General features: G+C 32.7%; 3 protein-coding genes across 7 annotated transcripts; 1 reads left to right on the forward strand and 2 right to left on the reverse strand.

Annotated features, from left to right (window-relative positions):
- Nucleotides 1–9,508: 9,508 nt before the first annotated feature.
- On the reverse strand, nucleotides 9,509–13,153 carry LOC145165919 (uncharacterized). 5 transcript variants are annotated; one of them, XM_079084840.1, is made up of 13 exons: nucleotides 12,954–13,153; nucleotides 12,397–12,602; nucleotides 12,234–12,314; nucleotides 12,058–12,140; nucleotides 11,867–11,982; nucleotides 11,670–11,780; nucleotides 11,451–11,536; nucleotides 11,199–11,358; nucleotides 11,041–11,118; nucleotides 10,878–10,928; nucleotides 10,022–10,135; nucleotides 9,785–9,860; nucleotides 9,509–9,676 (listed from the first exon to the last, which is right to left on the reverse strand). In XM_079084840.1, the coding sequence occupies exons 2-13, from the start codon at nucleotides 12,561–12,563 to the stop codon at nucleotides 9,648–9,650; spliced, it is 1,152 nt and encodes a 383-aa protein (XP_078940966.1). In that variant the 5' UTR covers nucleotides 12,564–12,602; nucleotides 12,954–13,153; the 3' UTR covers nucleotides 9,509–9,647. The 5 variants fall into 5 exon arrangements, with proteins under 5 accessions (XP_078940966.1, XP_078940965.1, XP_078940964.1 ...); XM_079084839.1 differs by having other exon boundaries at nucleotides 9,509–9,679; XM_079084838.1 differs by having other exon boundaries at nucleotides 9,998–10,135.
- Nucleotides 13,154–20,646: 7,493 nt separating this feature from the next.
- LOC145165920 (glutaredoxin-like protein) lies at nucleotides 20,647–24,438 on the reverse strand. Its single transcript, XM_079084843.1, has 6 exons — nucleotides 23,041–24,438; nucleotides 22,179–22,234; nucleotides 21,852–22,082; nucleotides 21,488–21,782; nucleotides 21,151–21,347; nucleotides 20,647–21,041 (listed from the first exon to the last, which is right to left on the reverse strand). The coding sequence occupies exons 1-6, from the start codon at nucleotides 24,160–24,162 to the stop codon at nucleotides 20,888–20,890; spliced, it is 2,055 nt and encodes a 684-aa protein (XP_078940969.1). The 5' UTR covers nucleotides 24,163–24,438; the 3' UTR covers nucleotides 20,647–20,887.
- A 351-nt stretch (nucleotides 24,439–24,789) lies between these two features.
- LOC145165922 (large ribosomal subunit protein uL13w-like) lies at nucleotides 24,790–26,189 on the forward strand. The gene is made up of 4 exons (XM_079084844.1): nucleotides 24,790–25,254; nucleotides 25,386–25,502; nucleotides 25,627–25,714; nucleotides 25,919–26,189. The coding sequence occupies exons 2-4, from the start codon at nucleotides 25,387–25,389 to the stop codon at nucleotides 26,060–26,062; spliced, it is 348 nt and encodes a 115-aa protein (XP_078940970.1). The 5' UTR covers nucleotides 24,790–25,254; nucleotide 25,386; the 3' UTR covers nucleotides 26,063–26,189.
- The last annotated feature ends 310 nt before the right edge of the window (nucleotides 26,190–26,499 follow it).

Genomic DNA, 26,499 nt, shown 5'->3' on the forward strand with positions numbered 1-26,499 from the left:
ATCTTTGTTTGTTTGGGAGTTCATCATGGATCATGTGATTGGTGGGAAGTTCAAGCTTGGAAGAAAGATTGGTACCAGATCTTTTGAGAGCTTTATTTGGATAATTTTTTCCTTCACATCATAGCCTTTTTGTTTTTATTGTTCTTATGTAATAGTTTTGTTGCATTTGTGAGTGATTTCTTTTTCATTTTAGGAGTAAATGTTCATAGTGGAGTAGAAAATGCTGTAAAGCTGGTATATATCTAGGGTTTTACATTTATTAGGTTGTAGAACATTTTTATACCAATTCACACAGATATATTTTGTTTATGTTTTAAAAAATCTTTAAAACTAAGCGCCCTAAGTTTCACTATGAGGCCAAATTCTACATGCTTCTTCAAGGAGGAAATGAGTTTTATATATTTCCGTTTTATCTCTCTTTTCTTTTTCTCTTAACATCCATTTGAAAAAAAAAATGTAATATACCATTTTGTGGATATCACACAATGTATTTTAATCAAATTTCTAAATTAACAATTATATAAATTATATAAATGTCCTCTTTAAGATTTACAAAGTGTTGTATATAAAAAATGCTTAATATTTAGATTTTTATATTTAATTGTTTTAATCAACCCGTGTAGTACACGGGTCTCACAACTAGTAGATTATTAAATAACTTCGATTTACATCAACAATAAAATAGAAGACTCCACATTCATAAAAACAACATGATTTTTTAGGATCCATCGAGTTTAAAATTCACGTTCATGTTGTTTGAATATTCACCGTGTTTCAAATTCGCCGTCATGTTCTTGTGATCTTTCTATTTCGTTCTTTCCACATAATCTTTATTAACAGTAGCAACAAGATTATTTGCAGATCCATCGACTTCCATGGTGTTGTTCTTGGGATGCTCATTTTTCTTTCTTTCAGCACAATTCTAAAAAAAAAGAATTTTTCAAGAGAGTCTCTTATTCTTTACTCTTTCAAATCTCTCATTTGCCCATTCATGTAGGGAAGCGAAGTGTGTTGTCCTACATTCGTGTAAAACTCTTTCCAGACATAATCAAATTTCTTGTTCTTGTCATGTTCGTTGTTCGTCGCCATTTAATGAAAGTGGGTTTTCGTATTGTTGTTTTTCTTGTTAAAGACAAGACAAAACTGCACAAATGGTCCCTATGGTTGGCTCAAAATTGCCACTTTGGTCCAAAAAGATTTGGACTAGCACCAGAGGTCCAAACTTTTCATTTTGTTGCGAGTTTGGTCCGTTTTAAAATTAAAAGAAGTTAAAATGACCTTTTTGCCCTTGTTATTTGTTTTTTTATTTTATTTTTATTTTCTTTTTATTTCATCTATTACATTTTAATTAATAAAATACAATTAAGTCTCTCTCTCTCTCTCTCTAACCTTCCCAACACTTTTCTTTTCATCTTTTCCATGACTCAATCTGAAAACTTAAATTGCAATTTGAAAAATGAATCTTCATCTTCTCCCAACGTAGGAAGCTACCACCGAAAACCCTAGCTCCGGTGAAATAGGATCATGTTCTCAGATCCCCGCCCTTCTCTCCCTCTCTTCCAGATCTGCTAACCCTTCTTTCCTTCTATCCCAAATCCACAAACCCTGTAAACCCACCTTTCTGATGCGCCGTAGATCTACAAACACACCTCTAGGAGGTGATGATGAGGGAAGTGGTGGAGACAAGGAGGTGAGAAACGCCGCAGGTGTAAAGAAATTTGTTGACGCCGGTGAGGACACCGGTGACGGCCGCTACGGAGAACAACCTAGTAAAATATGATGTCGCACTTCGTCTTCATACAACCACTTCAACAGATCAAATCGGAGAAGGACGGGTCCGGTGGTTGTTCATATCTGAAACCTTCATCCCAAACGACCACAGCTTTTTTGACTTCGTCTAGCGCCGTCGACACTGTCGTTGCTGGAGATCTCACTGATGATAGCGATGTTCCAGATCTGCGACGAAGGGCGGCGGCTACGAAGGACAGGGTTAGGGTTTCTAGATCTATAAATGATGGTTGAAGGCTCGACGGTAAAGGTGTTCGAAAACTGATGTGTGTCCCGGTAGGGGTAATAAGGAGATGAAGGTGGTGTTATAAGAATAAAGGTGGAGGTTACAGGTGGTGTTTGGCGGAGGTGCTGCTTTGGGGGTGTTTGCAGATCTTCACCGCCGACTGCTTCGTAGTTGTTGGCAGTCAAGCAAAAAAAACAAATAAGAGAGAGAGAGAGAGAGAGACAGAGAGAGAGAGAGAGATTTGTTTTTATTTATATTTTTATTTATATATTTTTTTAAATCTAAATATCAGAAAAACAAATAAGAAAAAGAGAAAATCATAATAACATGGGCAAATCCGTCATTTTAAAAAAATCAAAACAAATTGGACCAAACAAGCAACAAAATAAAAACTTTGGACCTTTGGTGCTAGTCCAAACTTTTTTGGACCAAAGTGACAATTTTGAGCAAACCACAGTGACCATTTGTACAGTTTAATCTAAAGACAATGATCAAAGTGTATATATATATATATATATATATATATATATATATATATATATATATATATATATATATATATATATGGAATATTTTTAAGAAACTAGTGAGCAATATATTTATGACATCTACGTGTTAAAAAGGATATATTTTATTAATTATTTATGTATTTTTTTAATTTGACATTTAAAATAGGGGAAATGACTTTAGATATTTGTTTTTGTACACGGTACTTTCGAGAAAATGATCGAGCAAACTAAAGAAATGTTTATTTTTGTTCCACCAACACGAGAGCATTTTATAATGGAATTAGGCAAGGGGAGAGTAAAAAGAGCAGCCACGGAGGCGGTAAGGAGGTTGGCAGGTGCTGAGCACCTCTAACTTGTTTAATGTATTTTAGTTATGTTATATGGTTACTCTGCTTTCCTTTTAGTTTTTTTAATGTATTTGTTGCTTTTAGTTTCAACACCATTGTTTGATATATGAGCCTGTGTTGATGTGCTTTCAATTTTTACATGGTCATTTTATTTCATTTTAATTCTCTTTAATTAAAATGTCTAGAAAAATATATAGATTGTCATTAATATATATATTGAAGTTTATATATTTTTAAGATAGGTTGTATCATAAATAACTTTACATTAGAATACCAAATTTGTTTATTGTAGTGATTATAAGTATTTAGGAATAATTATTAAAATATTTAGTTATGAAATCCAAATATCCTTTATGATATTTAGATAAATTAGTTACTTGTATTTCTAAATTATATTTAGTTGTGTAATTTATAATTTAAAAAAATGTCATAATTATATAAATGATGATCATTGGAAAATATATTTTACCCTATTTGAACAATTTTTTTAGATACATTACGGTTTGCATACCCAATTATTTTTCAGATATATATGTTGTTTAAAGGTGATATATCTATTTGCTTTTATGCAACACCAAAACTAAATTAATCTTTCCCATTGCACTTAAATTAAAGTTAACAACCAATAGATTATTATTATGAAGTCATGTACCTCCCCCCCCCCCCCCTTTATATAAATGTATGGCTTCGCCCGTGAAGCCCCTGAAAAAGAGGCTTCGTGTTGAAGAAGGTTTGGAATAAAATGGTAAATGATAACAAACTTAAGAAAGGTATGAACAATTGTGAAAGTTTCAAGTGACATAATAGTCACCCCTTCTCCTTCTCCTTGTTTGTGTGGGTGGTGAAGGTGCAATACGTTAATGTATGGATGGTATGTCGGGAAAAATGGCATCAAGGTGTAGTGGTGTTGATTATGATGACATGTACGGAATTGATAAGATCTAGTGAATCATCATACACATCATGAACACATGAAGTAAATAAATTTGGTTTAAGCTCTCATTAGTATGTTAGAAAGAGTACAAATAGGTTTGCAATAATTCTCTCTCTAAAACTAATACTCTCCAAAATGAAGATTACATAAATGAGTGTCACTCACTTCCTATTTATAGGAAAGACAAATCATTACACAATACAAAAGGGTAAGCACTAGCAACATCCAAGCGTAACTTTGCACCCTAACATTCCTCCCCCCCCCCTCTCAAAGTTAGGATTGGATGTCCCGGCTTCAATATTCAACGAGCTCGTGCGATCAAGACTAACTCCCCCTCGAAATGATACCGGTCTTTAAATCCGCAAAAGAATACCTGAAGCTTCGAATGCCCTCTCTTCACTCTCCCTTTTATTTAATAAAAAAATAATTATAAAACCCATTAAGGGTGAGAAGCGCCCGAGGAATAATCTTCACATAACTCCCCTTTGATGTGTGCAAAAAATGAAATCACGAAAAAACTTGCATGGAAAAACAATCATGAAAAAGTCACGGAAAATTTCCAAATTTGTGAAAATTTTCGACTTTTGGGTGAGAGTTTCAAGAATTTCCAAAAACCGGGTAAAAACTGGCATTTTCAAAATTCTGTAGGGACCCGTTGCGCCAAAAACAACTTAAGATGCGAAACTCTATCCCATTTGCGAAACTGGGCATAAAGTGTAAATTCGCATTAACTGCAAGGGCTAAACTGTAAATTTCTTCAATTTCTCAGCTTTGTTAGTCTAATTTCGAGGTGGGGTATTTTCTGCCAAAATTTAGAAACTGTAGGGACTAAATAAGAAACTTCATCCTTCTTCACAGTTTTTACTCCAAAGTCGAAGTTGGACTATTTCTGCCACTTCGTCAAAAGTGCAGGGACCCAAATCGAAACATGTGTTTTCTTCTTCCCAATTCGTTACACGGACAACAAATTCGCTTTTCATGTACACTCTTCGCTTTTAGTTTCAACCTTTCTTAATCAACCAGAGGAAAGTCAAAAACGAAGTCATTCGAACGCTGAATAGTGTTGGATCATTCAACTTTGTTCTTCGCTTTTCTACAACCATCGACCACAGTCCTTTGCTTTTAGCTTTCAATCTTTCCCAGGCTTCGCTTTTCAGTAACACAATCTTCAAACCAAGTCGATTTCAACCCAATTGATAACAACCTTCGTTCTCAATCAACTTCCCAAACTTGATTCAAAATATCACTAAAGTCGATTCTACAGTTTATCAATCGACTCATCAAAATAGCTAAACTCCAAAATTGAATCCTCAAAATCATCAATCCATCGATTCTACACATCAAGGACTTCAATCCTTTAAATCAATATCCAAATCGAAATTGCTCTTCCTTCCCCGGTTCACTTCCCAGATGCGAACAAGAACAACCATCACTCAATTAGATGTCGACTCCATTCCATTCAAAATATCAAAATCGAAAATCCACGCTTCGATTCCTATTAATATACCCTCAATACTTCCAATTCCAAGTCCAAACCATGATTCGAACATCGATCGACTCCAAGTTAACGAACCTTAGACCACTGACAACGAAATCAATATACAGCCATGATGTCACAACCTTCGCTTCTCATCGACATCATAATTCTCATTACCAGTCAACAATTCAACCATTCATTTTACACATCGATCTCAGAATCATCAACCGTCAATTCTTAACCTCATCATGTGAAATCAAACGATTTTGATTTTAAGTATGATTTTGATTTTGAGTTGATCTAAACAAAAAATAATTGGATCAATCAATGAGGTAAAACGGATTTGATCGAATGAGACAAATCGATCAAAAATGAAAAACGCAAAATATGAATTGAAATTATGGACGTTTTGGAATCCATTTGAGAATTTGTGATACCTTTTTGATGATCCGAGTTCCATTTGCAACGAACGAATCAAATTTAGAAGATCTTGGTTCTTTTGTTGGAACGATAAAATCTCCAATTTGAACATTGTACCACCCACAATGCATGTTGTACAACTCATTCTTCGTGTTCTTCAACGATCTAAGAACATCTTCATAAGAATCATCAACACATTTGAGTTTTGACTTCAAATTTAATGCAACACTTGGAGATTGTTGCTTTGGAACCCAAATTTGCTTCATAGATTTCGGATTTACAACAACATTTGACGATTTTTGTGTGTAAACCCGTTTCTTCTTCCGTTTCATCTTCTTCTTCTTTTTCTTTCTCATCTTTTTGCATCTTGAAGATTTGATTTCAAGAACACCTTCATTCTTGACAACTTCAACTTTGCAAGTTTGAATTAAATCTTTTGGAGTTTAATACTTGTGAATTTCTTGGATTAACGGCTTTCGATAAGGAATCATTCCTTCAAACGAATGACAAGAACACAAAATATCATCAGTTTGAACTCCAATCGAGCATAAAACTTTTTCATCTTCATGAGAATCAACTTGAACTCCTTTTCTTGAACATCAAGAACACGATGAACATCACCAAGAACATGTTTATGAGCTTCACGATAATCTGCATAATATTCAAGTTTATTTCTTCCATATTTACATTCAGCAGGAGGAATTCCTTTTATGACTTCACATTCTTTCTTATTTCTTCGTCTCTCTTGATACATTGTAATCAATCGATCAAACAAATTTCTGTTATGACAAAGTGGATGACTAACTAATTCTCCAACCTCATTCTTTTCTCCACTTGAAATGAGTGTATTTTCACTTTTCAATCCATCAGTCAAGCAATAAAGAAAGGTTTCAAAAGTGTATTCACCTAGAAAATATTCATTATGTATCAACCATTTCTCCATAATTGTTTCTTCCCTTTCGAATAAAACGATATGAACTTGGGTTTTCTAGAGAGAAAGTGATTTAAATGGGTTTTTTATAAAGAGAAAGCAAAAATCACTTGAATTCTAGTGAATAAAATCGAATCAATCAAGGAACAATTCGATTTATAGAATCCAAAAACTCTCTAAAACACAAAGATCAAAACACAATGAAGAATCACCAAATCAAGAATGTCGTCATGGATCAATTCTTGATCAAATCAAGAACACCCGCTCTGATACCAATTGTAGTTGTGTTGATTATGATGACATGTGCGGAATTGATAAGATCTAGTGAATCATCATACAAATCATGAACACATGGAGTAAATAAATTTGGTTTAAGCTCTCATTATTTTTGTTAGAAAGAGTACAAATGGGTTTGCAATAATTCTCTCTCTAAAACTAATACTCTCCAAAATGAGCATTACATAAATGAGTGTCACTCACTTCCTATTTATAGGAAAGACAACTCATTACACAATACAAGAGGGTAAGCACTAACAATTTCCAAGCGTGGCTTTGCACCCTAACACAAGGATCCCCAACAATCCTATCCATAACAATATTAAAGAAAATAACATAACAAAATAATATACGTGGAAAACTCCTAAACCAGAGAAAAACCACAGGCTTCTATAGAGACGGTTCACTATATGATAAATTGCACGGGCTTCTATAGAGACAATTCACTATGTGATAACTTGTTATAATCACATAGACCAATATCTCAATGCTCTCCTAAATTACATGCACACCCTACAAAGTGTTAACTAACACTTTCAACAATCTAAAACAAGAAAAAAAATAGAAAGAACTAAAACTTTAAATGTATCAAGTTGGGATGCTTTGAAACCAAGGTCTTACTCTCATTTTATAAAGTTGGAGAGCACACAAACTTCCATCCTTGTGCCAATGTGGGATGAGAAAACTGATAATTTCCTTTTATTTATTTCTTTTCCTAGTTTATTTAGCTCTTTTTCATCTCATTTTAGTTAGTCTTCATGCATATTTTCTCTTTTTTGTTATTTTTTCATCTTTATCGGGTACTTTCTAGTCTTTTGAGCTTACTTGTAGGATTTATCGAAGACTATTCAACACAGAGGATGGAGGGAATATGAGACCTTTGGAAGCTCACAGTGTACTTGTGGGCTTGAAGTGGTGCAATTAGGCTTATTGTCAACATGGTGATGGAGCAAGTTGGACTTAATCTTGGTCGAAGAATGATGATGATGTGGAGAGAATTTAAGCTATAAAAGATCAAATGAGCAATGGACCATCTTGAAAGAGTTTAGAAGGCATATTTGGGCTGTCAAGAACCTTGCAATTAGGCTGGATCAAGATTCGAAGCATTGGAGAAAGAGACCCATTTAAAGATGGACTAAATTGGCCCATTCAACACTTACACGCGTTCCACATGTACTCCCAACCCATCTGCGTAGATCGTGCAGTGAAGGATCTGGATTTTAGCCTTTGCCTCTAATTGGGGAAAGTGGGTAGTGTGCTTTTTGGGGAATTTTTTTCATTCGGGTTTTAGACCCTTTGACTGAACTTTTAAAGAGAGGGGGGGGGGGGGGGGGGAGGAGGAAGAACTCTTGCAAGAACACACATTTTTTTCTCTCTAGAAGATTTGAAGATTTGTGGAATTTTTCCATCTTTCATCTTGAACAATGTTTGGTATTTTTAAACTATCTTGTTTTTCCTTAATCTTAGCCATGCTAGGCTAGATTTATCATTGATTGACTTTGATGTAATTGCTTAAATGATTTGGTTATTTTGAAGAACTCCATGAACTTGTGTTGAATATTTATGATTATATTTTCTATGAAAACTTCCTTCATGTTTATATATCTCTAGTCATGAATAATGATATGTACATGTTATTTTTGTTGGTTAAATTATTGGCTAAGTAATGGGTCTTCATTTTAACAAGCAACCGTTAGTTTTAATGTTTGTTTTCATTCATTTAGACTAAGAAAATATTTTCTCCATAGTGGTAATGAAAGCAATAGATTAATCTTTGGATTTGGTGACTCTTAAAACCTAATGCTAATTGATTTTCACAAAATTACATGTTTTATTAGTTTTGTGACTTTGATTTAGGAAATGTGTTATGAGTTTCTCTAGTCATTTTAATACAAAAGAAGAGTTAAGACAAGTTATGCTTATAAATTGCTATAGCCAAGTTAGATTTTGAACGCAAGTATTGCACCTTGATATTCTCAAGATTATTTAACCAAATTTTCAAGTAATGATTATTTAACCAAATATTCAAGTAATGAAAGTCCAAAGCCAACCATCTTTTTCTTATTTATTTTACATCAAACTTTGCTTTTGTTGTACCGTGTTTTTAAATCTTAGTGTAATTCTAGTTTTCTTTTAAAAATCTCAAAAGATCAAAATCCCCAAATTTTATTGTATTTTAGTTTGATGATATAAAATGTAATTGTCATTTCCAAACTCCTTATATTAATAAAAGAGTAGTTCTTTTGTCCATGTGACATTTTATTAGGCTTCCTAATTAATGTCACATCACTTATCAACCTATTGATAATTATTTCAAATTTCAATTTAAAATTTTTCATTTTAATTATATTAAATTAATAACATTAGAATAAAAAATAAAATTATCACAAATTATAAGGTGCTATAATTTCACGTATTTATTTGAATGAATGGTTATAATTTTATATAACTAAAAAAATCTCTTAATTAATAATTTATTTAAAATAATTGATTAATAATTTTGAGTTTTTATTATGAAATTTTAATTAATTTCGTAACCGTGGGTTATAAACTAGTAACATATAATTAAATGAAAAATTATGGTATATACAAATAAATACTTTAAAAAATAATATTGGAATTAATTAAATAAATTAACTAAGACCTACAGTAACAATGATTTAAAAAAATACATTTACATCAACAGTAAAATAGAAGACTCCATAAATTCATAAAAGGAGTTACTTTCACATTCTAACATCAATCTCGACAACACCCTTGCTCCTCCCCTGCTGCACAAAGGTAGTACGCTATTAAGAATTAATTTCCCCCAAATTAAAAAATAAAAAATAAAAAGTTTGGTTTCATAATTATTTTATATCATGATAACTAGGAACCTTTGATATCACGATGCTTGTTTCGTATTTGAGTCCTTGCCTTGACAAAAATCGAGTTATGCGACTTGTGAATTCGCTGGTGAAACGTACACAAAATGTTAGCACAACCACTCAAGTGACTCAACACCATAAATCCAAAATTAAAAATTAAAAACATATATATATATATATATATATATATATATATATATATATATATAAAGAAAAATGGACCTGAAAGCTGTCTTCACTTCTTACATGGGGAACAAAAAGATTAACAGAAACCTCATCACGTTCAGCAACATATAAATTTCTGCCTAATTGTTTTTTCTCTGGTTTGAACTTGAACACATCATGTAGAAGTTCATTTTCCTATTTTGCAAATTAAAAAATATATATATTTCAAAAAATAAGATAGAAATGATTAATAAAGGGAAATCTCTAGGAAAATCCTTATATTTTGGCCTCACAATTGATTTAATCATTATATATATTTTTATTTTATCAAATCCCCAAAAAAATTGGCAAGTGTTTAATGTTTTGCAATTTGATTATTTTACCCGGTAAACCGGGCACCAACAAAATATAAGGATTTTTTCACAGATATGGTCAAAATATAAGGATTTTTAAAAACATATATTATTTTTAATTTTTTAATATTATCTTATTATCTTATTATAATCTTAATGTAATAGTTTTTGTGTGACCCAAAGTATTATATTATTGTATTTTTCTGCTATTATCGTACAATATTTTCTTTAAAATAAACATAAGAATAAATACGCTTTAGAAGATAATTCAATCCGTTAGACAGAAAAAAATATACTAAGATAATAAGATAATATGAAAAAAGTTATATATATATATATATATATATATATATATATATATATATATATTTAAAAAAATCCTTATATTTTGATCATATCTGCGAAAAAGTCTTTATATTCGGTTGGTGAGTAAAAGGATCAAAATGCAAACAATTGCCTTTTTTGGGACTTATAGAATAAAAAATATATAAGGACTATATTGATTATGAGGCCAAAATATAAGGATTTTTCTGGAAATTTCCCATTAATAAATTATAAAGCACAGAGGGTAAAGAAAACCCCACCCTCATGTGTATAATGAAACCAGAACCAAGCAACCGCTTCACAAAATTAAGCTGCATAAGATGGATGATAAGATACAAAAGGGAAAAAAATTATACACCGAAGAAAATAGAAAAAAAAAAAAACATTTTTGGGAATATTATTTATTAGCTAAAACAAATATACCTGGATTTGATGAGGTAATGTGTTGACTTTTAATCTTTGTTTACCAATCTTTACAGAAATTTCCGGGATATGACCATCCTATCATTTTATTAAACACGTTGTACCTTACACAAATCATATTATAAAAATAGAGTTACTTAAAAAGATGAAAACTTTACCTCCAAAATTTTCTCAACATTTATCTCCTCCATTGCTGACGTGTCACCTTCAAACTTCTCAAGGCACCCTTGTTCAAATATTAGGGCTAATGCTTGTGTGGCTCCTTTGACAGTGGATTCATTGTCTGATTCTAGTAACTTCTTGAAGAAAGGAATCGCCCTATATACAAAACACTTTCTTAATACTAATACTGATATTGATCTGATTAAAAAAAAAAAAAGAAAAAGAAAAGATAATGATGAATTAATTACCCTCGCCAATGTTTATAACTGAGAGTCCAACTATCCATGCTACTAAGAAGGAGGGACCAACAAAAAATTGCTTCACTTTGAGCTTCCTGTTTCCAACTCCAAATTTTACAATTATCCAATTTCCAAATAATGAAAGAAAGATATGACATGTAATGAACATTTTGCCTAAGTTGCCAGTTAGAGTATACAAGATCTAGTAATTTTTTATCATGAAAATACCTTGAAATCTGGTCTTGAATGCATGAAATCCCACATACTTTGCATAGATCTTTCTGTCTCCTCCAATTCATTTCCCCCAACGAATGTGATAATAGCCAAACTATCCAATATCTACCACAAAGTCTTGAATTAGTAACAATAAGTAAAATAGTAAATCAAAGGATTTGAAATAAATAATAAGAATACAAGGGGCATACTAGTTTTAACTTCTGTGGTTGAGATTCGGTGTTAAGAGCTTCTGAAAGAACTGGGGCTGTTTCTTTATATAGTTCACGACTCTTTTCTCCACAGCCAATGGTGATAGCTAGTAATCCTGAAGGTTTAAAAATATTCCAAACTGGATAAAGGAAAAAAAATATATATATTTCAGTAAAATAGATCAAATTACCTAGAACCTCAAGAGCCAAACAACTCTCTTTAATCGAATCCCTTTTGAAAGATTTCAAGCATTGGTAAAGTAACTCAGTGAAGCTGCAAAAACAGAAGAAAATTTTGTCTCAATTTCCTTTTATACTAACTACAAATTATTATATAGCTTTATATATAGATAGAAGAAGTACCAACTTTTTTTCAGAAAATTGGTATTGATAGCCAAGGCTATAACTCAGGATTATTGAAGAAAGTGCAGCCTCCCTTACAGACCCCCTAAACAGTCAGATAAGTGATCAGCAATTAAGTTCATAGAACATAAACTTTTTACACTGTAATAGTTATCTTAAAAACGCACCTTTTCTCATATAACTGTTCTAAGAAGTGGTTCAAACGCTTTGACCCTAGTTGAGCACTTGCAGTTGTGCATTCGTTGATATCTGTGTCACTGTCAAAATCTGTAGCAAATTTTCCACCTTTTCGAATCTCTGTATCTTGATAGGAATTCTGTCTTCTTCTTCCCATCTTGAATTAGAGAATTAAGCTTCGCACAACTCTCAAATCCTGTACAACATTAAAGATATGCATATGTTAACACCAGTAATTTGTTTTAAAACAGAACTTGATATTAGTTTGGTAATGTGGCAATACGTTACAACACAAGAACTAACAGAAATTGTTCTGATTACGAAGTGAAGCCCCATATATATGTATAACGAAGTCTAACTTTCAAAACATTTGCAAATCAAGAGATACTGCTACAATTACGAATACCCTAATTGAGTTGCAGCCGTAAGAGGAGAAATCTAAGATATTAACTATGAGACATTGATAAGAACGAGTTTAACCTGATATAAATCGACCCAATTAGGAACAATAACGATAAAAGAATGGGTGATCTTTCGATCGATGTACCTTTGAAATCAAATGCAACGGCAGCCGAGATATGGGTCTGAATTTGAGGGTTATGTTCATTATTAATTTATTATAGCAAAGATTTTTCACGAATAAGGCAATTAAAATTTTAAAATCCCTTCCGGATTCGATTTCTGAAAACAATCCGAGAGATAGGTTTAAGTTTGAAAAAGATTTTCACTTGGATTATGACCCCCAATAACAAGTTAACAACTTTAGGGATGTTTGGGAGAAAAATAACCTGCATTTTCACAAGGACTCTGCGGGTTGGGCCACTTCATTTCCCTGCAAAATGGTTGGGGTCTGCTATGTGATGGGCCGTGATCCAAGTATTTAACCCACCAAAAAAACTACTATTTATTTCTAAATTCTTTCCAAAAAAATTCCCAAAGATTTTTGTGTATTTTTTTAGATTTAAGATTTACACAATAAAATAACAAAAACAATATATTTTATAGAATTTTCGCCTGTTTTTTAGTAGGAACCCAAGATTTTTGCATGAACTCCTGCCAAAATATCATATTTCCGTAATAGTTCCTGCAAAATTGTCTATTTTCGTAGGTTTTCATCATACAACGTATAGTCTATGGACATGAAATCAATATCTTCTAATTATGAACTTTGAATCCATATCGATGTTATATAAATCTAAGTATTTGATCATACCTTGAAAGAATTATGTTTGAAGTTTTCTAAAAAGATAAAGTGAAAATATGAAATTTGGGTTTATTATATGGGGAAAAACTATTGGACCAGTATTTTCGCAGGGGTTCCTAAGAAAATACAACAAAACGAGGTTGTTTTGTGATTATTTTTTTTGTCTAATTTCTAAAACAAGATTAACAAATTTGTCTATTTTTTTCTCCATTAAGGCCTAGGCAATAAAGAGTTTTCAATTTTTGGAAAGGAAGATTTTATAAAATTTATTGACTTACATAATAAACTTTAGATTAGTTATTTTCTCCTTAACTATTTATTTATTTAAGAAGTTTTTGATAAGTTACTTTTTATTATACATATAAGCACAATTTACAATAAACTAAAAAATAACTTATCAACTTATATGTTTTGATACCAGATAAACTAATCTATTTTTTTAAACTCCATCTTGACATCGGATAATCCAATCATCATTTTTACTTAAAAAAACCTAAATTGTTTTAAATTAGAGCATAAATTAAATATAATCGTAAGGTTATTTAATTACATATATACAATTTGAAAAACATTTTTAAAAATGACTATTTAGGTCGTGTTTTACGGACCACAGCTAGCTGATAAGCTATCTTATTTTTCCGAGTTTTTTTTTAAGTTGTCATGTTTGTAAAACCAAAAAGTAGCTTATCAGCTAGTTTTTTAAAAAGCTACTAGTTTTTTAAAAAAATTTCAAATATACTAATTAATTATACAATACATATTCTTTTAAATGTTATTTTATATATTTCAGTTAGCTTATCAGCTAGTTTTACCAAACATCATTTTTTATCAGCTAGTTTTTCAATATCAGCTAGCTTTTCATATAACAATTAGTTTTTCAGCTATCAACTAATACATAAAACATAGTCTTAGATACCGATTCCAAATTGGATCACACCAAGAACAGATGTTAAAAAAAATCTATAACTGAAAATAGTATTTAAATAATAACCTTAATATTCATAATATACTCTCTCAACCTTATAATTGAAATTTTGACACCAAACATACGATTGTAAATTACAAACGCAATAAAGAAATCCAATTAACTAGAAGTCAAAGTATGGGTGGGGCTTTAGCCAATAATAGGCTTCTTACCTTTTCCTTATTTACCAGTGGGCTCCAGTCCACTTTCCACCACTAAAACAAATCAAAGAAGCTTGGTGTCTTATTTGCTTTTAAAGAAGTATAAAATCACTAGGGTTTGTATATCACACCACGCGTTTAGGTGTACATTCGCACGCCATGCACAAAAAACAACGAAATATGGGATAATGACCCGTAATGTATTTTTTGATTTGTACACATCTAGTCACTGACTTTTATTTTCGTCCACATTTACTCCTTTAACTTGTTAAACTGTACACATTTAGTCCTTATGACCGGCTACTCTAGGTTAGCCGGTAAAAATGACTTAATAGGGTAATATATTTCTCACTTTGTACACATTTAGCCCTTAATATTTTTGTTTACATTTAGTCCTTAATATTTTTTTGTTGCAAAATAAGTCATTTTTGTTTTTGTACTCATTTAGTACTTATGAATGATTTCTTTAGGTTTTTCTCACGACATCTTACGTGGGATAGCCATATGGTGGTGGGATAGGTTGAGGTGGTTCTGCTATATGTTGTAGGCCAAGATATCTGGTCCGGCCCGGCTGTAAGGTGTAGGCACGGATGCTAGAGAAGAGCGGTTGGGTTTAGGTGGCATGCCGACAAACCCTGGGTATTCCAGTCTGATGACTGATTGGACCTGTTGCATGTTGGCATTCCAATCCGATAACTGATTGGGCCAAGGTATGTGATGAGTGTGGGCTCGTTATGCATGATAATACGTTTGTTGTATCGAGTATTTTGGGGAAAATTCACTAAACTTTGTGCTTACCAAGTTGTTTATGTTTTCAGGTTTTATCGTTGATCGTGGGAAGGCGAAGACATGATTGTACACACTCATCAATAGTATTGAGGATTCTGCATTTCTTATATTACTTTGATTTTTTATAAATGTATTTTGGAATAAACGTTTTTTCTTCATAATGGATTTATAATTAGGGACGTTTGCCTTATTTAAAAAATAAATTTTTTTGGGAAAATGAGACGTTACACATAAACATCAACAGCCCTACACACTTCATCAATGATTGTCTCACGTAAGATGTCGTGAGAAAAACCTAAAGAAATAATTCATAAGTACTGAATGAGTCAAAAAACAAAAATGACTTATTTTGAAACAAAAAATATTAAGGACTAAATGTGTACAAAAATATTAATGACTAAATGTGTACAAAATGAGAAATATATTACCCTATTAAGTCATTTTTCCCGGCTAACCTGGAGTAACCGGTCATAAGGACTGAATGTGTACAGTTTAACAAGTTGAAGGGGTAAATGTGGATGAAAAAAAAAAACCCAGTGACCAAATGTGTACAAATCGAAAAATATATTACCCTTTTAAGTCATTATCCCTTGAAATATTTATAAATATAAGTTTTTTAAATATGCAAAAAAATAACTATATAGTTGAAATATTTATAAATATAAGTTTTTCAAATATAAGAATGATGTTGTTATTAACTTTGGTACAATAATTCATGTTAATATAAAACACTGATTATTTTGAATAATAAGATAAGGTCGACATCTATCAAGACAATATGATCTCAATCGTCTCAATGTCATATACCCACAAGTTACTCATAAACAAAATTAAATATAATATATGGTTTTATGTTATTTATAGTTTTGGTTGTGATTATTGATTTTTTAAAAAGTTATTGAATTTCTATCATTGTAATTATTTAAAACATCAAACTTTGTTTTTGTTTTTAACAGTAATAATATTTTTTTATATAATATTACTTGTAAGTTATTTATTTGGAAACACTTAATGATTATAAAAATAATTTTAGAAATATTTTTAGTTAATTTGGGATAACAATTTAGGTTTTGCATTAACTTGACAATTTACAAAATAATCTATGGATTTTTTTTAAAGTTTAATTGACATTTCAATTTAAGTTAACCTTAATGCTTAATTAATTTAGGATTACAACGTAGGTGTTGCACTTATTTAACAATATTAACCAATTTTATAATCATCATTACAAAGAAATTGCAAAGTCATGTGGCAAAAGGAAAAATCTTTCTTTTATAGTATATGATAGTATAGTGTGTGTATATATATATATATATATATATATATATATATATATATATATATATATATATATGTAGAGAGAGAGAGAAAGAAAATGTCACATTTAATCTTGTAGCATTCATGTTGATAAAAATTAATTTTCAAAACAAACTCAATTTTTTCAACAAAACTTTACCGACTTATTTGCGGGTTGAGATGTTTAGAACTGCTTGACCTAACTAGGAACTAATAACATGTCGACGCAATGCATAAAGATGAATGAACTTAAGATTAAATGTCGATGTCACAAAATATATTTTGAATGCCGGAATATTGCTCACAGATCAAGAAGCCATTGATTTTCGTAAAGTCTTGATCAATATCATAAAGCCTTAATTGACATTGACATAAGATTAGTATTGCACACTTAAATTATAAGACGGTTGGGTGTGGGTCAAAAACGTCGTGGAGGAGCCTATGTGACACCTCCATAATGGCATTAAAACAAAAGGAACACCACCCCCCAAACTTGTTATGGTATAATTCGTTGGCGTTTTAACATTTTGAAACGGGAATAACTTTAGTTTCATTGGTGGCTTTGCTTTCCGCACATACTCTCTCTCTCTCTCTCAACAACATGTTATAACATGTGAACAACACCCCATTTCTATTTATTGTATAATAGTGTTGTGGTGGAATGTGAGGTGGCAGGTTTTTGGTGTTATAACATCCACCCATATCGATTAGTCTAAGCTAACTGCTTTTGAGTTTTTTAGATTGCCTTGTCAAACCAAGAATTACTTTATAGCTAGCTTTTTAAAAATCTAAACACTTCAAACTGACGCCTCACAAAAAGAGGTTTTCATTCCAATTCCTTTGGGTTAATAGCTTAAAAGCCATTATTTATACATTCTCGTTTCGATTTAACAGTAATTTTATTTTTTGTCTTGATTTGCCATTATATTTTAGAAAATGTTTTATTTTTCGGCCCTTGACGGGTCATCAACAGGTAATGATAACGTGTCGGTTTTGCATTTTTCTCGGTTTGCATTTAGCCCCAACATTTACGTATAAGTTTGCGTTTAGCCCAAACATTTTTTTGTTCCCCATTTACCATTGTTTTTTTAGAAAAAAATTCACTTTAGCCATTGGCCAGTCACGAATAGGTATTTTAAAACGCAATAACTTAAAATAAAAAAAGAAAAAACGGAGGTAAGAGTCGAAACTGCGACTTCTCCTTGAGGGCGAGACGTGTTACCTAGTAAGCCAATGACTTTTTTTTTTTGTATTATCAATGTTGTATATAATCTACACATGTATTTTAAAATGAAGGAAAAATACCTAGTGTAAGTCTTGAGTCTGTGACATCTAATAAACAATATGATATGCCAATATTTGAGCTAATCAAAATTGTTAATTCATTCGTAAATAATCAAACAATTGGTTATTTCTAATGACATATTTGTTGAGAAACCATATATTTCTAAAGAGTCGAAAATGCACCTTCTCTTTGAGGGGCGAGACGTGTTAGCTAGTAGGTCAACAACTCTATTTTTTGTATTATCATTTTTGTTGTATTTAATGTACACATGCATTTTAAAATGAAAGAAAAAGACCAAGTATAAGGCTTGAGTCTATGTCATCTAATAAACAATATGACATGCTAATCTTTGAACCAATCAAAATTGTTAATTCATTCGCAACTCATCTAAGAAACAACTTCTTATTTCTAATGACATATTTGTTAAGAAACCAAATATTTCTAATGACATATTTGTTAAGAAAACAAAGAAATGAAATTTTTGATTGGCTCAAAGATTAGCATGTCACATCGTTTATTAGATGTCTCGGACTCGAGACTTACACTAGGCTTTTTTTCCTTCATTTTAAAATACATGTATACATTAATTACAACAAATACTGATAATACAAAAAAGAGAGTCATTGGCTTACTAGCTAACACGCCATGCCCTCAAGGAGAAGTCGCAGTTTCGACTCTTGTCTCCGTTTTTTCCTTTATCATTTTAAGTTATTACGTTTTAAAATACTTGTTAATGACTGGTCAATGGCTAAAATTAATTTTTTTCTAAAAAACAATGGCAAATGAGGAACAAAAAAATATTGGTGTTAAATGTAAACTTATATGTAAATATGATGGCTAAAGGCAAACCGAGGAAACTACAAAACCGACACGTCATCATGAGCTGTTGGTGACGGTGTCAAGGGCCCGAAAATGAAACGTTTTCTAAAATATAATAGCAAATGAAGAACAAAAATAAAATTGGGGTTAAATCGAAACGAAGGTTTATAAATAATGATTTTTAAGGTATTCCTTTTATTCCACTAGATTCCACAAAACATGCACGCCCCTTGTTGTTTCCATGATGCTAGCTTATGATTACACCGTCCATAAAAACTTCAGAATGACAAACAAACCAAACAAACTCCCACAAAAAAGGATGACTCTAAGGCATTTGTTGGTGACATACCTAATTCTTGGTAAACTACAACTGCCTTTTAAAATTCAATAAACCTTGAATATCTTATCACAAGAAGAGCATGTTAGAACTATCAAACTAGCAATAAGTTTGAACAGTAAAAAACAAAGATTATAACAAAATAATATGTGTATTTCTTAGGATTTTTTTAATGAGAAATAACTTTGTAAGCCAAATTGCCTATTTATAGGGGATGTGGATACCATTAGATTATTTTAGTGTCATCAAATATTTTAGGTGTGGTAATTTATTTCAGGAGGTGCAAAGTAAACACTCGATATATATATATATATATATATATATATATATATATATATATATATATATATATATATATATATATATATATATATATATATATATATTAACTGTTTACTTTAAAGTTGAAGCTTATGAGATTCCAACCTAATACTACTCCATTTCAAAGTGTTTTATCCAAGTGATTATCACTAGGAAGGATTGATGGTGGTAATACACCATCATTGTTGAGTGTGAACAAACAAAAACAGAGAATATGAGAAAGCAACAACCAAATGACCAAAATAGGTAAGAGTTAGATGGAGAAAACAAAGTTAATTTATAATATTTTGCTTTCTTGTTCATGTCTTGAAAGTACCTAGACAACAACGACACACCAAGATGCCATGCAAGAAGAGACAATGCTAACCACCTACCAGACAAAGAAATGTCACCATCATGTGCCAATGGTCGCATGTCGACAACAAGAGAGACTCCTCGAGAGTCAAGGGCGTATCTAGCATGTAAGAAGGTACGTCCTAGGACCTACCTAAAATTTGAATTTCATTTATAATATATATACCACAAAAATTAGGAACTACCTTAGAAAAAACAGATGACCTACTTTGAATTTGTTTTTTTTTAAATGTCTTAAAAACCATTTTAAAATGAAATAAGTTACATGGGGTATTTGTGGTGTTAAATATATAGGGTTAAATATAATATATAGTTTTTATCAAACAATAAGGTATCAATGCACTAATAATCAACTAGTTTTGCATTAAACCGTTCGGTTTTTTCAATTATATTTCAGTTGGTTTTTTAAAAATTTTAATTGGTGGTGCCTAATCGGTTTTTTCGGTTATATTTCATTAAATCGTACACGACCCGACCCCTCACAAGTGTTGTTGATTTTTTTTATCGGCTTCACTTAATTTGGGAACCACGTGATATTTTATTCTAGATTCGCCACTGTCGAGAGTCGTGAAGCCCATCCGTGGTTTGTCTTTGTCAGCAGTTGAGCACAAAGCCACGTGGCAGTTCGATTAAGAAAATAACAAGTACTCGATCAAGTATTTTGAGTAAAGAATCAAAATTTATCCAACAATACATAAACAGATACAAACTAAACAGGACCACTCCATTCCAATTCTTTTGAAATGGGTTCTTTAATAATAATAGGAAAAAGTACACTTTAACGCATGCCATAAAATCCAATAACAAATACGTATCTTCTTCACAAAGACATCATTCGTCTAAATTCTATTATATAAACGGCCAAACCCAACTGTAGAAAAAAAAATCTTGTTTAACGAAACTCAATTTTATGGTTTCTATTTACTGAATGTGGGAGTGAGTAGAGTCCAATTAGCAATTGATGGACCAATCATAGTCTTGGTAAACAACATGCACAGCACCACCGTCACCTGAAAGATGCGACAACAGCCCCGCCTTGGTTGCATCCAAGTACCCGTTTAGCCATTTCAACATCTCCTTTTCTTGCCCAAAATCAACACTAAACCTGAAAATTTTGATACAATAATATTATTAGTCCATGATCATTAATTAGGTGTGAATTGTTTCATTGAAATTGAAGCAACAAGTGTGTGTGTGTGTGTGTTGTGGCTCACCACTTGAAGATACGAGTGAGGTGGACTGTTCTCTTGGCCAGATCCACGTGGATTCCATCCTTCTGTAGAAACTCACGTGCAGCAAATCTTAATTCTGATTCTACCCCTTGTGGGGTGAAGAATCTCACGGGCGGGCTTGATTTCGACCCGTTACAGATACCGAAATGAATCAATGGATTCACTTGTGGGAATGCCAACTGCAAAAGCAAAAAACTCATAAGGTCACATGCATTAAAACTGTGTGATTAACTGATTGTACAAAAAGTATATCTCATTCTCATAATAAAAAAAAATAGCGTCTAGCCTGGTCAGCTTTAACAGTTTGTGGGACTTGTACCTCTAAACGCTTGTCGCCAGAACCAAAAGGTTTTGTAAACGTGTAAGGTGGTCTTCGGTTATTTCTAAGAACACCATTTATAATTGTTGTAAAAGAATATGGAGAGCCACCAATCACATAAACAAAATCCGAATTGAAGGATTTCCTATCGATTACAGAAGCCCCGGGATGCCCGATACTGATAACCGCATGGATCACCATCGCATTGTGTAGGTTAAGAAAGAAAGCAAGCCTCTCAGAAACCGAAAGTGTCGATATATCCACCCTTTGAAGTTCTTGCATCAAGTTTACATATCTGTAACAATATCATTTATTCAGTCAGCACTTTATCATCTGATAATAATAATAATAATTAAAAAAATACCTCCGGAATTCCTCGCTGTTGCTAATACCCAAATAATCAAGATGGTAACCATCTTCAGAGGCATAGGATTCAAGTATTGCTGACATTATCTTGGCAAGTTTTACGCTAATTGTTGTAGCAGATTTTGGCTCGAGGTCATTTGTGGCACCCCTGAAATTATAGCATCGTGGAATGAATGGCTCGTGTTCAAGAAATCTATAAAAATGGTTTCCATCTTCAAATTCGTTTTCCCTGAAAGCAACATATGATAAAAAAAAGGTCATGTAATGCTACGTGCTAACACTTTTTGTTTTTAATATGTAAGAAAAAGAACATTGAGATTTTTACCCGAACACGTGATGGAGAAAGTGTCTTCTTGCTAGTTGCTTCCCAATCTCCACGGCCTATATAAAGAATACAAACAACTCGAATATAATATATAGTTTTATTGGAAATGTCTTGTAACATAAATAAATGATTTGGTTTCAGACTTTCAGTTAAATTAATAAAATAAAATGTATACAATATAGTTGATGATGGTTTGTACTATTTTATATAAAAAGCACAAGATCCAGCAGCATGCAAAGAGATCATGATTCATGATTCATGTTGGGTATAAAGAATCAATTTGGGCGGTGAAACCATGTGTCATTAATGATGATTTTAATGACTTTTAAATAAAACATAACCATTTTTTACCCCATGGTGAAAAGTAAAAACCAATTCTGTAATCCCAAAAACACCTTTTGATGTCATTTCGTAAAGTAATAGTTACCATACGAACTATATTATTGATGTTGAAATGATCCTTTAAGACTTGTATTTCAATATAGAAATCACGTTCAAGATTTTGTAGGTGAGTAAGTACTCATGTTTTCTTTTTGTTTAAGTAATTCAGAATATGCAAAGTTTAACGACAATAGGGAGACAATCATCACCTACTTTGCAGTATACTAAAATATAATATACTCCTCGATAATGTTATATTTTAATCTTTTTCTATAAAAATAGTTTAAAAAATAGGTATTCATTTTCAAAAAAAATGGTGGGATTGTTTCAAATTATAGAATATTATTTCGAAAAAATTGTGATCATCAAGATCGGTAACGTTGCCGACTTAACGATGATCAGGAAATGAACATACGAAGTATGATAGGCTGCGATGCAGGGAAGCAATATTAGGAAGCAAAAGTCAAAGAAATCACGATACCTTCTTCCTCCCGCAGTCAAACTGGTGAATTAAAGCCTCCACCATCTCCGACGAAGAGAAACAGTTCTTCACGATCTTCATCTTCATCAAACGATCTTGAATCGGCAACTTTTGCCGCAATACTCGAACAGTTGCTACCATCTCGTCGGGATTTTCCTCCTCCGGATCGTCAAACCCGTATACCGGCGGCGCGGGCGCGTCGTCTGGGCACTTCCGGCAAAGCAATTCCTTCATCCTCTCATCCAGCAATCCGCAATTTCTTAGAGAATTCAACGCCACAAGTCCGCCGAAGAGCTTCTCGTTGAAAAAGATCTGAGGTACAGCGGTGCTTCTGGTTCGTTCGAACAACTCCTTCTCTCTGGTTGGATACACGTCTATGTTGATCTCCACGTAGCGTAATTTCCGATCCCTGAGAAATGATCGAACTGCCGTCGAGTCTCTGCAATTTGATCGCGAAAAGAAAGTGATGCGTCCTTTGAACTGTTCTTTTTCTTCTTTTTCATTTTTGAGCTTTACTGTCACTTTGAGTCCCGATAAATGAAACTCCGTAATGTTTGAAACCTTCTTCTTTTCCGAAGCGTCGTTGTTGTCATCTGTTAATAACGATAATCGTTTCGTGATCGCCGCCGATAAGCTATTGCTCTTCTCTCGGAAGAATTTACCAAACGCTGGTATCTGTACGGCAGCGGCGGCACTTTCCGGCGATGAGTTTGATCGTTTGATTAACGGAGACGATTGTATTTTTTCCGCCTCCTCCGTGTCAAGGGCAACGACGCCTGGTGGCGCTTCAGGTCTCGGAAGCTGTGGATTTGGATGAAATACCTCAGTCGGTTCAGCCTCATCGTCATTTCTGTTTTTTCGGAAACCCTCGGCGTCGCCTGACTTTTCTTCGTTATCTACATGGATCTCTCTCTGTTCAATCTCATCGGAACCACCGTCACTGTTACTAGAATCATTCACAGAAGAATCATCCGAATCAACTTGTTCTGTTTCCTGTTCTCCGCAATCATCGCCGCTTGATACCTTCTTGTTTATTTCACAATCAAAAAATTCTGGCGATTGAGGATTGAGATTGATATCAGTAGCGGTTGGTATTTGCACTCCTCCATCAGGTAACCCCATGGCTACTAATTTCTTGATGATGGAATGAAATGGGGGCGGAGAAGGGGTGAAAGAGTTGTTTGAGAGCGGCGGGGATATCGGGGGGAGATATAAGAAGCGTGTGGGGGGAGAGAGTCAAGAAGGCTTGGTCAGCAGAAGGAGGTGAAAACTGACAAACGTGACCGGCGGTGTCCGGCGACGGTACTTCGACTAGATTAGATACTAGGTGACGGATGATGAGCAATTAGTTTAATAACCCAAATCTTTCATTTAAATAAATTATTCTTACAACCATATAACAAAAAATAAATATCACATTTCAAACCTGCATCCTATAACAATTCTAGGCTACGGATGTTAAAAACTTCCGTGGACCTGTCGTAGGACCCCAATTCAGTACTGTATTAATTTTTTAAAAATATCGGGGTGGAGGAGGGACGGGAGTGAGATTAAACCACGTTTTATTTTCGGGACCGGGAGTAGGAGTGAGTATTTCTGTCTCGTACTTCTGCGGGGCCCGTTTGTATATATATATATATATATATATATATATATATATATATATATATATATATATATATAGGTTCAGGTATTTAAAGCAATTATTGTGTTATTTTATGCATAAATGTGGGCCAATCAAAATTAAATAAATAAATAAGGGTAATTTAGTAATTTGTTTAGTAACTTCCAAAAATAATCCCTATAATCATGGTATTGACTTTTAACCTAATCTCTCCAATTTAAATCTCGTTCCCCTCTTTATCTAAAAACCAAATCTTGGCCGATCTGCAAAATTGGAATAGACTACAAAATCGATCTTGAGTTCTACAAAAATCGATTGCCATCGCCATAAAATCGAGCATAGGAACAGAAGAGAGAGCGAATCTTCGAAGGCTTCGCTCAATAGGAACAGAAGAGAGAGCGAGGGGTGAGACCAGAAGAGGGTCCGACGACAGGTGGGGCTTCGGTGGCATTGGCTCGACGGAAGAAGAAGAGGTGGGTGCGACGGGGCTTTGTGGTCGATGGGAATAGCAGAGAAGGAAGAATACGAGGGGAAAAAGGGGTTCGTTTTCTTGGCTGGTTCGATCGTCATCAACACACGAAGAAGAAGAGGTGGGTGCGACGTGGCTTTGTATTCTATAATTCGTTGAATTGAAATGATAATTGTTTGTGCTTAATCTTATTGAAATGGTAATTGTTTGTGTCGCTATGAATGGTAAAAAATGTATGTTTTTTGTTTATAGTATGATCCCACACAAAACCAAGCGTGGAGCTGCTGCACTTGCAAGGTTGAAGGTTTATGAAGGAGTCCCAACTCCATACAACAGGAAGAAGAGGATGGTCATCCATGATTCCCTCAAGTGAGTTTCTTTTTGATGTTATATGAACTTGATTTTAAATCAAGATTTACATTAGGTTTTTGATAGATTTATCTGTTCATATCTTGAGATTATATTTTATTGAATACTGCTAAAACAAATGTAGGGTTTTGAGGCTCACTGCTGGACACAAGTACTGCTTGCTAGGACAGCTTCCATCTGAAGTTGAATGGAATCACTATGAGACAATCAAGGTAAGATATTTTTTTATGTTTTGTATTTAGTTTTAGCTTCATTAAACTTTTTTAAATCTTTTTATATTTATATTTTTATATATATTAACAACATACTTTGCTATTCATCTATTATGATACAATACACCTTGTGCTATTTTGTGTATGTAGTTTAACAATTTATTTTATAACAATGGAAACTGAATATGTAATATATACTTGCAGGATCTTGAGAAGAAGAGGAAAGAGAAAGCACAAGTGGTGTATGAAAGGAAGAAGCAGCTTAACAAACTCCGAGCCAAGGCTGAGAAAGTTGCTCAAGAAAATTTGGGTCCCCAACTTGAAATCCTTGCTCCTGTTACCTATTAAACCATTTAAATTTAGTTTCTTGCTAGAGATTTTGTTTTTTTGTCTTCTCATATTTCACTTTTGCAATACACTTGTGTTTATTTTTGTGTCTTAATTTTTTGTTGTGCCAACTTTTGATTTTATAGTTTTCGTATATTAGATAAGGAGGATAAATGTGTTCTCACATAATGGTATTCTTGTAGAACGTAATTCTCGTCTACTATTAGTCTCACAAAATGTCATTCTCGTAAGAATGGTTGGAATCAATCGATTATGGACCATTGAAGAAGATAAATGGCATTTGTTCACGAATTGTATGAAATCACGAATCCAATTCTGTTGGAATGGAATCATGAATTCTAATTTTGTTGGAATGGAATCATGAATTCTAATTTTGTTGGAATGGAATCATGAATTCTAATTATGTTGGAATCATTCTTTTCCTTTTACAATAAATG

This window comes from Lactuca virosa, chromosome 3 (genome assembly GCF_052849685.1).
Source record: "Lactuca virosa cultivar CGN04683 chromosome 3, Lactuca_virosa_CGN04683_v6, whole genome shotgun sequence".
In the NCBI taxonomy this organism is placed as follows: Eukaryota; Viridiplantae; Streptophyta; class Magnoliopsida; order Asterales; family Asteraceae; genus Lactuca; species Lactuca virosa.

Coding starts and splice junctions, on each gene's coding strand:
- LOC145165919 (XM_079084836.1), bottom strand. CDS start 12,563: ATGGGAAGAAGAAGACAGAATTCCTATCAAGATACAGAGATTCGAAAA. Junction 11,781..11,866: donor AACCACAGAAGTTAAAACTA/GTATGCCCCTTG, acceptor ACTTTGTGGTAG/ATATTGGATAGTTTGGCTAT. Junction 10,136..10,877: donor GTTTCATTATACACATGAGG/GTGGGGTTTTCT, acceptor TTTGCAAAATAG/GAAAATGAACTTCTACATGA.
- LOC145165922 (XM_079084844.1), top strand. CDS start 25,387: ATGATCCCACACAAAACCAAGCGTGGAGCTGCTGCACTTGCAAGGTTG. Junction 25,503..25,626: donor GTCATCCATGATTCCCTCAA/GTGAGTTTCTTT, acceptor AAACAAATGTAG/GGTTTTGAGGCTCACTGCTG. Junction 25,715..25,918: donor ATCACTATGAGACAATCAAG/GTAAGATATTTT, acceptor ATATACTTGCAG/GATCTTGAGAAGAAGAGGAA.
- LOC145165920 (XM_079084843.1), bottom strand. CDS start 24,162: ATGGGGTTACCTGATGGAGGAGTGCAAATACCAACCGCTACTGATATC. Junction 22,235..23,040: donor TTGACTGCGGGAGGAAGAAG/GTATCGTGATTT, acceptor TTCTTTATATAG/GCCGTGGAGATTGGGAAGCA. Junction 21,783..21,851: donor AACAGCGAGGAATTCCGGAG/GTATTTTTTTAA, acceptor ATATTGTTACAG/ATATGTAAACTTGATGCAAG.